Source organism: Pituophis catenifer, unplaced genomic scaffold (assembly GCF_029215685.1).
Source record: "Pituophis catenifer annectens isolate HBS135680 unplaced genomic scaffold, rPitCat1.0.hap2 SCAF_2, whole genome shotgun sequence".
Taxonomy (NCBI): domain Eukaryota; kingdom Metazoa; phylum Chordata; class Lepidosauria; order Squamata; family Colubridae; genus Pituophis; species Pituophis catenifer.
The window spans coordinates 131,219,815-131,236,848 of NW_027256882.1; the positions used below are offsets into that span (position 1 = coordinate 131,219,815).

Genomic DNA, 17,034 nt, shown 5'->3' on the forward strand with positions numbered 1-17,034 from the left:
TTTCTTCTCTCTCTCTCTTTTTGGCTTAATTTCATATTTATTATGAGGTTTTTCTTTGCCGTGCAGAAACTGTGCAGAAACCCTTTAGAAAACAAGTCACTGGTAAATGATCAGGAAAGGAATGAACTAATATTTTAAAGATGTAAATATCTAACCAACAGTATGGCTTCTCAACCAGTCTAACGTTCCCAAAACCCAAACTGGCTTTAGATCAGTTTTTCACAGATCAAAGCTGATTTATATTCAGTAAACATGTGGTGAGAGACATGTGATTCCAAGCTTCAGAAGCCAAATGCTTATATAAAGGAATTGGTGCAAGGGGGCAAACAGCAGAAGAAAAACTGAAATTCTGTTTGAATGATTAACTTGTATCCTTAGGTATATCTTATTCACTTTTTCTTACCTTATTCACTTTAATGTCTTTACAATATCTGGGAAGTCCTATAATGCAGTACTGTATAATGGTTATGCTATTAATATGCCAATAGAGAGATCTCACTTGGCAGTAGTTCTCACTGAGTAATTTGGGGCCAGTCACTTTATTTTCGTTCAACCAAATTCACATAAAGAGCCACTTCGATGTAGTGGTTAAGACCCCAGACTAGAAACTGGGAGACTGTGAGTTCATGTCTTGCCTTAGGCACAAAGCCAGCTGGGTGACCTTGGCCAGTCACTTTCTCTCAGCCTTAGGAAGAAGGCTGAGAGAAACCTGAGAGAAACCAGAAGTGGCAAACCACTTCTGAAAAACCTTGCCAAGAAAACTGCAGGGACTTACCCAGGCAGTTGCCAGGAATCAACAATGACTGGAAGGCACAGAAGAAGAAGAAGAAAAATCACATGATGGTTGAGATAAAGATAAAATGAGGGCTGTTGGAGGAAAGATGTAATAATCAAACAAATTATACTATTTCCTTATTGTTTCCTGGCCTAGAATAAAGGTATGATGTATCTCATACTATACACATCTATTGAAGCTAAAGAGATGGCTTGTGAAATCACAGAATGAAAAGTCAGATTTATGAAACAAGGGATATTTCAATTTCTGGCCATAGCCACAGGAATAATGAAGACAGAGTGAATCTCATGGCCATTACCTGGGTTTCATGAAATAGATTGCCTATGATAGTTAAAGGACTATTGAGCACAAGATTCTGTAAGATTGGTAATTACTTCAAAACACAGCAGTGGCTTCTGCTCTTTGAGGTGAATACCTCTGAAAGCTTTTGATCAATCAAAGCAGGGCTTCTAAAATCAAGATAACAGAATTACGGAAAGGACAAGCAGTTGCCTACATAAGGTCAAGAGCAAGGGCTTAGTGCTCAGACAAAAACTGAAACAGCAATCCTTCTGTAGCTAGATTGTCCATGTTTTCTCTACCATTTGGAGACTGGCATAAGAATGTAGGGAGGAGGGGGAAGAGGTGGAAGCAATGGAAGGAAAGAGAGAATCTATAGCATTTTTTCCTGTATGTTTAGAGAGGCTAGTAGATCAAATAAGAGTAATACATATTTTAATTTGTCAACAAGATAATAGAGATATAGATCTTGTCAACAGATTACATGAAAAAACAAGAGACGCTATGTGTTTAACTTTCACCAGCTCCCCAAAATCAATGGGTTTTCTCAATATTAGTCCAGTGCTCCCCAAAATTGGCTAGTTTGTTCACTAGAGATTGAACACAAAGGACCTGAGTTGTCTTTTTCTGGAGTAATAATATTAACCATGATATTTACAATCGGTTAAGGCCTAGTCAGATGGATTTCTACTGCCACTTACAATGCAATGTTAATCTTTGGTTTGTTCAGACTCCTAATTAACAAGTTTCACTGTAATTTATTTATCAGTTACTCATTACTGGAAACCATATTAGTACAGTTCTGATAATCAAACATTGGAAAAGCAGCATTTTCCCATTTTTGGTATGCATGTTGCATCATGTTAGGGAGTATGATCCAGTCCAGACTATCAAATTAAACTATGGTTTAGAAAATGAGCATCAGATCTAAACATATTAACTGTTTTCCTCCTTTATATAACTCTAGAGACTGAGAATTTTTACTTGCCTTCCGATCAAACTTTTCTGTCACATATAGAATTAGAAATCAGCCAACTAATCAATGAGGCAGTGGAAAATGGGAAAGGACTCCAAAATGAAAAGACACATGTTGTGCTACGACTTATATTATCGTCCATCACTTCTGCTTCATTAGAGTATAGCGATATCTATGGGGCAGGTGGGTGGGAGGCAGATGATAAAGCTTCACATCAATGGAATGCAGGTTCCACATTTTTATAATGTATCATGATGTCACATACATGTATAAAAGGGCAGATCTTACGGTACTTTGTAACAGTATAATCTTGTGGATGCCTTTGTTATGGCATCTTGGAGGGCCTTGGTGACTTGAATACTGTTTTTTCCTGTTAATTTCTATATAAGAAACCCCTATAAATTAGAACACTGGATAAAAAAGAGTTAATCAGGTTAGATCTCATCTTGAAATTCATGGAATTTATGGAAGTAAAAATCTTCACACTCCTCCTTTGTACCCCGACAGGGAAGACTAATACCCAAGTCCAAGGTTTAAAATGCCTGAAAAATAGTTTATACAATCACTGAAAACAATTCACCCTCTCACTAGATTAATCTGATCAGCAATACTTTTCCTTAATTTACCCTAGGCCTTGTTTTATGTCTGCCTGGTTTTATTTTTAAATATTTTCCTTAAAAGAAATAGATAACATAAAGCTCCTGGGTAGCAATCTTTTCCCCCCCAAAAATGCCTTTGTCTTGGCATAGACATTTCTGAATAATAATAATAATAAAAAGTGGCTTCTGATAGCCAAGTCCTTTTCCCAGAAATATGCTCATCCTTCCCATCTTCTCCATCCCAAAATATAAAAGTAAGCTGAGGAGGCAGGAATGGTGAGGAAAACTGCATCACTTTGTTCTTTGGCAAAATACATATTACATTTTGGAGAACAGTCCTCCTGACTAGTAGCCATTTTGTGAAATAACTGGTCAAAGGTTCTCAAAATCCCAAGCATACCTATGGTTTAAGAACCCTGGGAGCCTCTACTGGGTGTGATTTTTTTAATATTGCTATCTTAAGGAATGATTAAATTTCAAATAGGGCTTACTAACTCTTGTCAAGTTGTATCGTCCCTGAAGCTTCCTTTACTTATTTTCCTGATCAGAAGTTAGAACTGCTGCTGGTAATAAAAATAGTGGCTGTTTTACAATTCCGTAATTGTGGAGTTTTACAGTATTTATTTAAAGAACAGGCACAATCCGGCAACGTTCCATTAATACAAACTGTGTATTTTCTGAGAAATTTATTTGTTATTATGCTGGATGGTATCCACTGCGCACATTTAAATAAAATACTAAGCATCACAATTACTGAATAGTTAGAGCCGTGTGTTGTTCTCAGGCCATTAGTCATTTATGAGGAAAATTATTTTCTTTTAATTATAAAAGCCAACAATTGCATAAGGTTCAATCAGATCAGGATAGTTGTGGATAATATTTTGACTTCATAGGAAAATATTCCCGCTCTCTCTTAATTGACGTAACTGTGGAAACAGAGACCCCCTTTTATGAACAAACAAGCAAACAAATGAAAGACAACTCTTTCCTCATTTGAAATAAGGCTTTCTCCTCATTAGCAAAGCTTTTATAAATATTTTTCATCCAACTGGTCCACAGTTACTTCAAAACAATGTTATTTTATTGATCCTTATTATCCTATTTATTTTGATGTCATTGTGTCAAAATAAGTGTTCCCTTAGGCAGGAAGCCAACTGGGTGACTTTGAGGTAGTGATTTTTTTTTCTCTGGCCTCGGAAGAAGGTATTGGCAAATTATTTCCAAAAAAGTTGTCAAAAGGAGATTTGTCCATGTAGGCATCAGAAATGATGATTGACTTGAAGGACCATCAACAACATACACATATACAGAGAGAATCAGAATACTCCAAAGGGCTTAATTTTATACAAAACGGGCTTTAGTATAATATGCATACCTTTGGCTCTTATTTGTGGTTAAAGATTCTTGTTTTAAGGTGTTCATGTGTTAAAATTTACTCCATTTGCTCCAAACTCCAGATTTACTAGGTTCCATTCTAAATTATCTTATCAGGCTGGCAAATGTATTAATGAACCACCAAGAACACTCCCACCAACACTGACAGGGCAAATCACCGGTATACAAAAATAAGAGCAAGCCCCACTCCCTCCTAGCACTGATTATGTTATCTAGTTTGATAATGAAATATCTGCAAGAAGACCACCAAGCTCAGAGAGAACCAAGAATCTCACATGGTAAATATATTTCATAAGTAATATTGGAAAGATTACAAGGATAATAAATATATACCACATTGTTTAATATTGAGATCACTTTTCCAGCATACTGAAGAGATTTCATATTTCAAAGACATACAAACTGAAAACATATTCTCAGCCTTACTAGAAATCTTTCTGTTGAATACAACCATTTCTCAAATTCTGCTGTTAAGGAAGGATATAACAATCCATAAATTTAAGATATCTTTCCTTAGCAATACCTCCTTGTCCAACAGCACAGTTCTTATCTTGGATCCTATTTCTTTCAGTCTGGATTTCCCAATAGATACAACCAAATAATAATAATTTGGATCCTGAAACAAATTAACCAAATTCATGAACAGAATAATATTTTGTTTGCCCCACTCACAGTTCTTAAGAAGCCAATCGGATTTAGAAGTGCTCTCCAATTTTGAGCACAATCATATTTTTGATTCAGGAAGTCCTGAATCAATTTATTTATTTATTTATTTATTTATTTATTTATTTATTTATTTATTTATTTATTTTTCATATTTGTATACCGCCCTACTCCTGAAGGACTCAGGGCGGTGAACAGCCATAATAAATACAAATACATATAGAAGTTAAAAACTATTAAGAAACAGATTAAGTAATTTAGGCTCAAAGATTAAAAACATCCAAATTTATCTAAAGAGGTTTAAAACCCAATTTAAAAGCCAGTTAAATTTAATTTAAATTTACCATGGGACAATTTAACAATTCAATTTAATTATTTAAAATAAATTTTAAAAATTATTTTAATTTTTGTCATTCACAATTCATTCTGTCCCTCCTTTTGCATCTTTTCTTTAATGATCCTTTTCCACCATTTCTTTGATATTAGTGTAACTCTTGTCCTACAGCGAGTTGTTCCATGGTAAGTTGGCCGCAGCAAGTTGACCATGGCAAGTTGACTGTGTTGAGTTGGCCATTGCGAGTTGGCCATGGCAAATTGTCATAGACCCTTCCATTAGCTATAGAATTGCACTCTTAACTATAGGATTATAATCTCAGAAACAAAACCTATGTCCTCAAAAGGCCAAGGGAAAAGAGATCTTTTTCAAAAGACATCTTGTACACATCTTATCAGCCGTCTGTCTCAAAAGACAGCAGAAGATGCTTAAAAGGAATTAATAAGATAAGCAGTTCCATAGAATTCATACTTTGACAGCTGCCTTTTATCAATTTTATTTGTCCATGTTGTGCAATAGCAAGTGTTAGATCTGCAAAGCTTTCCGGTAGCATACAATAATATTTTTGTTGTTATCACCAAGCTTTGGATTCACACAATTGTTTTCTTCCATCTTGGTGTGATTTTTTTTTCCCCATGGGGAAATCCATGTGTAAGCCAAGCTGAAAGATAGTTGCAATTTGATCCTCACTCCCAGCTATTATTCAAAAGGCTGAGGGCAATGGTGAAATCCAATTTTTTTTACTACTGGTTCTGTGTGCGTGGCTTAGTGGGCATGGCAGGGGAAGGATACTGCAAAATCTCCATTCCCACCCCACTCCAGGGAAAGGATACTGCAAAATCCCCATTCCCTCCCCACTCCTGGGGGAAGGATATTGCAAAATCTCCATTCCCACCTCACTCTAGGCCAGCCAGAGGTGGTATTTGCCGGTTCTCTGAACTGCTCAAAATTTCTGCTACCGGTTCTCCAGAACCTGTCAGAACCTGCTGGATTTCACCCCTGGCTGAGGGTTAATTAATCAATTGCATGTATTCCTTTACCACTCATCTCTAATGATTCTTGGAGGTTTGTAGCAAACATAGCTGAAATCCATGGGAAGCCAAAATCCATGGAGCAGATTAATAAAGCACACCTGCAGAATGTATTTTGAAGGGGCTTTAACTCTGACAAACCTGGCTTTGAGTGTACTTGCTTGTATAGTCAAAATACCATACTTCATACTTAGGAGGGAATGTCAGAAAGCACACCTTTTTCTTTGCAGAAATATAAATGCATTAGAAGGGAAGCCTCTTAAAAGTGAAAACCTCAAAAACATTTTAAGGAGGATGGAAAGTGGAATGTAGCCCTAGTGGACAGGATAGCAGGAAAGTCCTGCTGTAGAGATGGGGGAGGGCGAGTGGAGGTGGGACAGGAAAAACATAATGGAGCATTAGAATCTAAAATGCTCAATACAGAACTGCAAAATGTTGCAGCTCCTACTTTTATGTACTTTTATTAGTGGTGGGTTCCTCCCGGTTCGGTCCGGTTCGGCCGAGCCGGTAGTGGTGACGATATCACTCCTGACTTTTATGTATCTGTATGCATTCCTCACAATCAGTATGTGCTGGGCTGGTTTCTTTCCTATTTAAAAAGCAGATAGCAATCACTCAATGTAACTTATTTAGTTTTATATTACATGCTTTTGGGAGGGGGGGCAACGTTCTATAAAACAATCACATTATATCACATTAGGGTCTTTTAACTCGGTCCTCAGCTTCTTTCACTATGCCCTCTGCCTTCTTTTTAAAACTTTTTAACACCAACCCTTCAATATGGCCCAAGACAAGAAATAAATGAAGCTCTGATTTATATGGATGCATTCATATAAATCAGCATGACCAGTTAGGAAACCATAATCAATAAGGATTTATATAAAATTCATTTCTACTAATATATGTGTACAAAAGCAGGTTTTAAATAATAGCCATAATTTACATAAGAAAAAGCACAGCTCTTACAATGACTAGGTGACCTGTGTGTCTGCTTTGTCCAGATCGTAATTGTTGAATGTCATTTTCAGAGCTCCTCATTCGCCCTTTTTTTCAAGGCCTTTTAATTAGACTTACATCGCACACTCATTCAGACAGAAAACACTTTCAAAGAGAGGATGCATTTAGTGAAACCCGAAACATTGTTTCTGCAATGTATAGACAGAAATGAAAATATATGTTAGATTTGCTGTCCTGAGACAAGAAATCTGATAGTAAAGAAAGAACAACAAGGACAAATATGTTTTACATATGTGTGTTTGTGTATTTTATATATATTATAATATATATATATATAATTTTATATATATAATATATTTATTATAATCCTCACTTAGCAACCACAGTTGGGACGGGCAAGTTGGTTATTAAGCAAAATAGTTGCTGACTTAATTGTGCTAATGATCTTACTGCAGCTACTCAGGGCTGTCTTAATGCATGGGCCTGATGGGCACTTGCCCCTGGGCCCGACGAGTATAGGGGCCCCATATTAATCTGTGTAGGTTAACCCTTTAATGCACCTTGTATTATATAAATACAGCAACTGTATGGCTTACTGAGTATTATTGTGTTTTTCAAGCCTCGTGTATTGTTCAAATGTTTATCATGTTGATTAGTTGTTGCTGCACAGCAGGTTTTTAATGTTTCAACACCGATTTTGTTGAAAGTGCCAATAAAATAAATATGTTTAATTTTATCGACCGTTTACATTTTTATTCCTGTGAGTAGTTATCATAGGGGCCGCAGTACACTGCTTTGCCCGGGGCCCATAATGCTGTTAAGACAGCCCTGTGCAGCTTTCCTTTGCTTTACAGATCTGCCAAGAGTCAAAAATGCAAGGATAGGTTGCAAAGTAACTTTTGTAATTTAATAACCCAGCTGAATTCTGTATCTCTAGTGAGGAGTAAAATTAATCTAAGCAGCTTGCTTTTTGTAACATCTTGCTTGCAAAACTTTTCCAAAGATTTCATATTTTTTCTGCCATTTTTGGCTCATCCTAATTAAGATATTAGCCACAATCCTTTGGCTTTGACTCCTGCTTTGCCTTCTTTCCTCTTTTGTAACACATCAGTTATTCTACTAAGATATCAATCCGGCATCCACTTTGTCTCACTTGCTTGGCTACCTCTTTTTTGGGCAGGCTGCTTTGGGACCATCTATCAGATAGCTGCTTTTTGACCCTGGAAAAAAAAATGGGTGGAATCTATTGTTGCTGGCAGAAATAAGCATTGGACAGGCCTGTACCTGAGTATTTTGCAGAGAAACCTAAGAGTGAGACTTAGTTAACAGCAGCCTTGACACACATTTCAATCAGAATAGAGAATAGGGACCTTGGAAGTCTTCTAGTCCAACGCCCTGCTCAAGCAGGCACCCTATACCATTTCAGACAAGTGGCTGTCCAGTCTCTTGAAAGCCTCTGGTGATGAAGCACCCACAACTTCTGAAGGCAAACTGTTCCACTGGTTAAGTGTCCTCACTGTCAGGAAGTTTCTCCTTAATTCCAAGTTGCTGCTTCTCCTTGAGAGAAGCAATCTTCCCTCTATCAAAATCAACTGGAGAGACAGGCATTTGGACTGGATCAGAAAGAAAATGAAAGAATATTTAAAAGGCGAAATAAAGCACTTAATCCTTCCCTTCCTTGCCCCCCTCCTGCCCTCTGTCTCTCACCTTTCCCATCCTCTTGCTTTCCACACACTCTTCGCACTTCAGAACTTACTTTTAGGCAGGCTGATGAATCCCAGATGTCTAACGGAAGGCAGCAGGAGATACAGTTATTCCATTTGCGGTTTCACACGGCTTCCCTGACAACCTCTTGTATGAGACCGGCCAAGTGGGAACAACCTAATCAAGTGAAACCAAAAGAGTCGGATGCACTGTCATGGTGTGTGGGTGGAGGAAACAATCAGGATCAAAAACAGCCAGGTGGTTTTGTTTCCCCCTCCCCCCCCCACCTGTCTCCGGAGTGAAATTGGCCTACTAGGAATTTGCTTGAAGAGCAAACTGTGCAAGCATCAGGAAGCAACTCTCAAAGCCATGGCGAATATACCTCAGGCTGCCATTCTATGCCACATGGTTCAAGGCTTTTGAACCTTTCTGAAGACAAGATGCATTTGGGAGTAGAAGGGGAGAGCTTGACTGAAATTCTGATTCATTCACATGCTAATCTTTTCCCAAGTTTTCAGCAATGAAGTACTCTAGGTAACGGTAGTCCTTATCCTATCTCTCCAGAATTGTTGAGAAGGATAGAAATGTCCCATTTCCCCACCCCACACCCCACCCCAGTTTGAGTTTCTTGGGGGGGGAAGCAGAATATGAGTGTAATTAGTACATAAACCCCCAATATTTGTGTTAAGTTTATGTTTTACCGACAAAGAAATAATGGGAGACTAGTATAGATCTATTTCAAGCGATTTAGCTCTCATCAGCTAGCCATACTATTCTGGGATTCGAACCAGGGCTTAATAGCTAAATAGATTAGAGATAAATTGCTTGAAATAGATCTATACTAGTCTCCCTTTATTTCTTTGTCTGTAAAATATAAATTTAACACAAAAAAAGTTTGTCGCGTAAGCAACTGCCTGCAAAGGCTCCTAGATTGGGGCTGAAAGGCGAAAACGGAAGCAATATGCTCCGTCCCATAATTGGGTAGACCAGTTTGTCCTGACAGACTGGTCCCACCGGGAAAGAAAAAAAAATATTAAAATCCCCAATAGTTCATTAAGAAAGTGAACTAGACTAGTGTTTCAACCAGTTCAATGGTATTACAGCTCCTATATACGCATCACTGAAAAAAAATTGGAAACAAACAGAACAAAGGGTTGGGTTTTTTTCTCCCCCACAAAAGCACAGTTTTGCATGAACCAAATGTTCTCATCATTAAATTGTGATATATTGGCCCACCGCCCTTGTCCTCTGACTGGATGATTTAATCATTTATATTGTTTATACCATTTTTATTGCTTACACCATTTTTATTGTAAATTACCATGAGGCTAATATGAAAATTTAACAACACATCCAATAAAATAAGTGAACAAATGAATGCTTGGTAGAGTTTTATGCATTGACTTAAAAATGAGCTAAAGGGATAATCATCTCTACAGAAACTTAAAGTATCATCCTGGGGAATATATTGACTGAAATAAAAGCACTAGGCTTGGTTTAAACTAGCTGCAATAGACAGGCAGATTTTTCTTGATGATACTCAGTGAAAGGAAATGATAAATATGGGAGATATGCATTCATCCTAACAGTTCTTCCACATAAAATTAGATTTACTTTTTACTTCCACAGTCAAATCACTTGAAGTTCAGGCTTCTTCCAGTTTTAAAATGCTCTGTTATAAAATATTGCTTCATTGGCTCCCCAAAATTCCTTAAAAACAATTGACTTTTCTGCTGGCATGATTACAATTCATCTGAAAGCTTAACTTTATTTATTTATTTATCAAGAATGTTTTAGGTAATTTATATAAGTATAAGCATGAATTGAATACATAAAATAGATACAAATAGAGGAAACATTAGGACAGGGACAGTAGGCACGCTGGTGCTCTTATGCACCAGCATAATTATGGTAGAAGCTGCCCTAATGATGTGAGGAAAAATGGCATCCGGGTCTCCCTCTTGAAATCGTTACTTTAAGGATTTCACTTCACTTCCACTACTCTCTCCTCCCCACCCACCCCAAAACACATTGTGACATATTGTTTTCCAAACTAACTCGGTGCTCTTCTCTTTTTGGTATTGTGCAGGTTTTTTGTCAACTTCCCATCTGCCAAGCAGTACTTCAGCCAATTCAAGCACATGGAAGATCCACTAGAGATGGAAAGGAGCCTGCAGCTGCGTAAACATGCCAGGAGGGTCATGGGGGCTATTAATAGTGTGGTGGAGAATATATACGATTCAGAAAAGGTCTCCTCTGTGCTAGCTCTGGTGGGCAAGGCACATGCTATCAAGCACAAAGTCGACCCTGTCTACTTTAAGGTAAGGGCAAAATCATGTCCTTGAACATTGATAAGAAAACCCCAAACCAAATAAAGTAGACATAAAACAGTAATATTCAGTGGCTAATAGGTCCTTGCAATTTCCAATTTGGTTCTTTATTATCTCAAAATAATTAAGTGATGTAGAATCTCCATCTAATTCACTGGTGTCAAACCTGCACCGTCACTTTGCCATCACGTGACGTTTTGCGATGTTTTTCCCATTCAGGGAGCTGGGGTGGACGTGGCCTGTGCGTGACACATCCAGTCCGTGGGCCACCAGTTTGACACCCCTGATCTCATTCTAATAACAGAATCTATACATCAGCCCAGTCGGGCTTCAGGCACGGGTACAGCACAGAAACGGCATTGGTTGCATTGGTGGATGATCTCTGGAGGGCTCGGGACAGGGGTTGCTCCTCTGTCCTAGTCCTATTAGATCTCTCAGCGGCTTTTGATACCATCGACCATGGTATCATGCTGCAGCGGTTGAGGGGGTTAGGAATAGGGGGCACCGTTTTGCGGTGGTTCTCCTCCTTCCTCTCCGACCGCTCGCAGTTTGTGTTGGCAGGGGGGCAGAGGTCGACCTCGAGGCACCTCGCATGGGGAGTGCCGCAAGGGTCGGTCCTCTCGCCCCTTCTGTTCAACATTTATGTGAAGCCGCTGGGTGAGATCATCCGTGGTTTTGGGGTGAAGTGTCATCTGTACGCTGATGATACTCAGCTGCACATCTCCACCCCAGACCACCCCAACGATGCCCTTAATGTGATGTCTCACTGCCTGGAGGCCGTGCGGGTCTGGATGGGGAGGAACAGGCTCAGACTCAACCCCTCCAAGACTGAGTGGCTGTGGCTTCCGGCGTCCCGATATAGTCAGCAGGTGCCATCGCTGACTATTGGGGGTGAATCTTTGCCCCCCACAGAGAGGGCTCGCAATCTGGGTGTCCTCCTGGATGCATGGCTGTCTTTAGAAGAGCATATGACGGCCGTGGCCAGGGGGGCCTTTTATCAGGTTCGCCTGATTCGCCAGTTGCAGCCCTTTCTGGACTGGGACGCCTTGCGCACGGTCACTCACGCCCTTGTTACCTCCCGGCTGGACTATTGTAATGCTCTCTACATGGGGCTCCCCTTGAAGAGCACTCGGAGGCTCCAACTGGTCCAGAATGCGGCCGTGCGGGTGGTTATGGGCGCAACTCGTTGTGCCCATGTGACACCCCTCCTGCGCGAGCTGCACTGGCTCCCAGTGGTCTTCCGGGTGCGATTCAAGGTGCTGGTTACCACCTTTAAAGCGCTCCATGGCATAGGACCCAGGTACCTTCGAGACCGACTTCTGCCACCAATAGCCTCCCACCGGCCAGTTCGCTCCCACAGAGGGTCTCCTCAGGGTGCCATCGGCCAAGTTATGTCGGCTGGCAACACCCAGGGGGAGAGCCTTCTCTGTGGGAGCCCCAGCCCTGTGGAATGAACTGCCCCCGGAAATACATAAGATCCCCGACCTCCGGGTATTTCGCTGTGCACTGAAGACCCTGTTGTTCCGCCAGGCCGGGTTATCGACATGATAATTTTAAATTGGGGTATTTTAAATTTCTGGGGTTTTAAATGGAGCCAAATTTATTTAATAATTTTAAATTTTAAATTGATGTTGGTCTTGTGTTTTTAAATAGGCTGTACACCGCCCTGAGTCCTTCGGGAGAAGGGCGGTATAGAAATAAAATTATTATTATTATTATTATTATTATTATTATTATTATTATTATTATTATTATTATTATTATTATTATTTTGTGCAATCATCAATATTCAGTTTACTTGTAAGATCCATGAACAATTAAATGTGTATATTAAAATCTTCTGTTTACAATCATTCCCATTTTTTTTAAGATGAGGATTGAGTTGAGTTTGTTTGCAATATCCTAAGAGTACTTATAACAAATACATATACATTTTTTCCATTATTCACTCTACAGGGAGGCAGCAAACTCAGACTTGAATTAATTGCTGTTTTCCAAAAATATTTTTTTAAAAATAGTGGATTAAGGGCTATTTGAAAGGTTACTCAGATTGTCATTTTTAGATTGAGAAGACTAGAGTGTCTTTCTGTCCTTCAGAGGTTTTTTACTTTAATGGAAAATACTGCAGTTATATATGCTGCTCTCTAGAGATTATTATGTTGTGTCTTTTTCCAGGATTGATTTCCTCTGTCAGTTCTAGGGAACTATATTCTTTCTGCTAAAGAATCTCAAGCCAACGAGCCCTTATTTGCTCGTGCTCTTTGATCTAAGCTAGGGGTGTCAAACTGGCAGCCCATGGGCCAGATGCATCATGCACAGGCCACACCCATCCCAGCTCCATGAATGGGAAAAACACTGTGAAGCGTCATGTGACTGCAACGTGACACGGCGAGTTTGCCATCCGTGATCTAAGCTATTGACTTTGTCGTAAATAGAGCACCTGGAGTAACTTCACCTTACTGCAGTTCTGTTTCTATAGATTTTGAACTCTAGATCTCTCATTGGTTCTAGTTGATGACCGATGGATGATACCATGATTGTCCTTCAGTATAGACAAAAATTTTATGTCACTCACTAGTTCTCATAAATACATATAAATTTAGTTCAAAGTGTGCCCAAAACAGAGGGAAGGTGCACTACAGAGCAAAGAGCACCAAATGAATTACCCACAAATTTGGATACATCATAATTTTGATAGTTGATAGATTATACAGCTTCCTCCTTAAACCCTATGCCCTTCAATAATTATGAAGAACTGAAATAGACTAATTAGTATTGCAAGAATTACCGTATTTTTCGGAGTATAAGATGCACCTTTTTCCCCAAAAAAAGAGGGTGAAAATCTGGGTGCGTCTTATACTCCGAATGTAGCCCCGCCCAGCTTCTCAAATGGAGGTTTCAGAGGCTGAAAAAAGCATCAGAAATGAAGCTTCAGAAAAGAAGCTCCCAAACAGAGCTTCAGAGGCTTTTTTCCTGAAGCTCTGTTTCGGAGGCTTTCAGAGGCAGGAAAAAAAGTTTTTTCCGAAACAGAGTTTCAGAAGTTTCAGAGGCAGAAAAAAAAGCAAAAAAAAAAAAAAAAAAAAGCAAGGCACAAAGCTCATAACCAAGGAACCTGTTGCTAAAATTCACCTTAGGGAACAGTTGATTGGGGGTATTCCGGGAGGCCGATCCACCTGTCAATCAGCTTTTTTCTTATTTTCCTCCCCAAAAACTAAGGTGCATCTTATACTCCAGTGCGTCTTATACTCCGAAAAATATGGTATTTCAATGTTTTGAATTTCCTGTACACTTGATGGAGAATCACAATGGGTAATATGTTACACTGCAGTAGGATCTGGTAATAAGAGTGGGGATTCAAATAAAAATGTTGTCCTACAATCTCTCAAGAGACATTAAAAGCCCCTGCACAAAGCACATTGTGACTACTATAATCCTTAGTGTCTTAGCTGTGAAATTGTAGATAATTTAGATCAAGCCAAATCTAAAAATGCATTTTTAGATTTGGCTTGATCTAAATTATCTACAGTTTCACTGCTGAGACACTAAAGATTATAGCAGTCACAATGTAGAACAGAAAGGAAGAAGTTTGGCAGAACACATTCCATAATATCAGCTGACAATCAGATATAAAGTACCCTGTTCTGATCTGCCTTGCTGATTTAAAGTATATATACTGTTATACAGGTAGTCCTTGAGTTACAAGTGTAATGGAGCCTGCCCATTCCATTTGTAGGCCGAGGATTCATGGGAGTGAATCTTGTACCTTGAATGCGATCACTCCCTCCTTTCACCCACACATTCACTAATCGAATGCAAGGCTTGTTAAGTGCACATGAGGTATTTCAGGGTGGGGAAGGCCATGAGGGGCCTACTGATGCAATAGGCGACCTGCCTAAAACCATCCAATGCCTCCCTGACCCACTGAAATACTTGTGAAGATTAGCAAGCAGTCTCCTCTCCAGGCTCATGTGCCCTTCCGCAGTTCCGTTCATCCCTCCATGGGCCTTCCCTGGCTGGTTGCGAAATGGAGCCTCCAGGGGCTGGATCTGGCCCTCTGAGGCTCCGTTTGGCCCTCTGCAGGCTTCCCCTGGCCCACTGCAGGTTGAAATGGAGCCTCCAGATCCAGCCCCCAGCTCTATTTTGGCCGGCAAGGGCAAACAACTGCCGTGGTGCTGCAAGATTTGTAGTTTTGGGCCTCATTTGGAAACGATAGGGGGCGTTGATCGTGTAACTTCCAACATTCACTACGGGAGTGCTCATAACCCAGGAATTACCTGTAGTGATTAAAAAAAACCAAACCAAAAAGCTTAGCTGGCATGGCACAAAGCATTTTCTTTTCTTTTTAAAACTGTCACTGGTTATTTTTTTAGCAATGAGGTGGTGGCTAAATTCCAGATTTGGGTTTGTTTGTTTTTCTAAAGTGTGTCCCAATCCAGAAAAAAGTTAAAACATAAACTGAAGAAAGATGAAAGTTCTTAACTTTTTGCAATGAATAATGAATATTTGCCACATAGTTTTAAAATATCAGATCTGCCCACTATTCTGACAAGATTGATGCCTTTTTGTGACTGTGATGTTTGAAACTTCCAATTAGACTTTCAGACACAAACATGAAGCTGGCAGCACCAGCTGTAAGTTATATTATGAATGCTCTCAAATATTTTATTTTTCATCTCTTTTATGCTGAGGTTCTATTACTTCTAATCTATAGCAAACTGGGGAACTACTTGCAGCCTCTCCTGGATAGAAATACTTTGGTTAGAGTTATTCATGCAATAGGAATCTTCAACCAGGATTGTTGTAGTGAACCACAAGTGAACTATCTCTGAAGACAGACCAGAAGTAGCAGGTGGGAGGTTGTGCATATTTTGACAGCGATTCAGAAGTGCTTTAGAGATGGTGTGTATGCAGCACTTCTCTGCCGTTTATTCAAACACACCCGTCTTTTTTTCAGGCTTCTGTATGAGCCCATTGCTTAAGAGTCAGATTCCTTTTGATTCATTAAAGAAAAACGTATTTTCTTAAGTTTGTGAAGAAGCCTGGAAAAAAAGCTGTTTTCATAGATAGCAAAATAAAATAAACTACTGCACTCACTTGAAGTCGGAAGCACTTGCCGACTCATTTTTCAGTTCAAGGGGTTAGCACAAAATGCAGCTGCTAAAGTACTAATTAGAACTAGTAATTGAAACACATCTCACTTGTGCAGAAAATAGTCTCCGTCCAGTTTGAATGCAAATACTTACTCTTAAGGTAGCTACTGGGGGGGTGGGATCTGCTTCTAGATGAGCTGTCCCATGACTCTTTATGAGTAAAGGGGCTGTTTTCTTAATAACATTATGTGTTGAGGATAGCTTTTGGGGCTCCTGCTTGCAGAATTCTCTTGACACATAGACTGATGTTTTTCTAACATCAAGAAACTTTTCTAATTCTCTTGCTTTTATTAAGTATTTGATCATCTAATTTTATCACAGATTTTGTTCTATTGATTTGATTTTGGAATTATGTTGTGTTACCATCCAAATAGTCTGCTTTACAGTTCCCTCTGCACAAGCTGTGGTGCAGCCTTGGGGCTGAAATGCAGAGTCCCTCAGGCTGCTGAAATGGCCACGTAGGGCCTGTCAGATGATGAGGAAAATAGTAAACAAGTCCAATTTTAATATAACTAAATGCTTATTTTTCACGTCATAAGCACTGAATCATTAAAATGAGTAGCTCATAAAACATTCACAACTTTTTATCATATTAACCTGATTTTTTTAAAAAAAAAATCAGTCTGCCTTATTGAATAGCAGAAATGTGCTGTGCTCGAGCTTGAATGTCTGCAGTGTTTCTTCTGTGTCATTTCCAAAGGGTGCATAGTCTTATTACACATGCTCAGAGCATCAAGGACAAGCAATTGTGAAGCATAAAATGGCTATGAAGTAAAGGAGAACATCTAGTTTCATGCCTCTGAATTGAAATAACCTAGTC

At 39.3% G+C, this 17,034-nt stretch overlaps 1 protein-coding gene across 7 annotated transcripts in view; it reads left to right on the plus strand.

Moving 5' to 3' along the window:
• CYGB (cytoglobin) overlaps positions 1-17,034 on the plus strand; it is a 74,624-nt gene that overhangs the window by 29,594 nt on the left and 27,996 nt on the right. For all 7 annotated transcript variants that reach the window (XM_070937527.1, XM_070937530.1, XM_070937529.1 and 4 more), the window contains one exon: positions 10,824-11,055. In XM_070937527.1, coding sequence (XP_070793628.1) covers positions 10,824-11,055 — 232 coding nt within the window. The remainder of the gene's footprint in view (positions 1-10,823; positions 11,056-17,034) is intronic.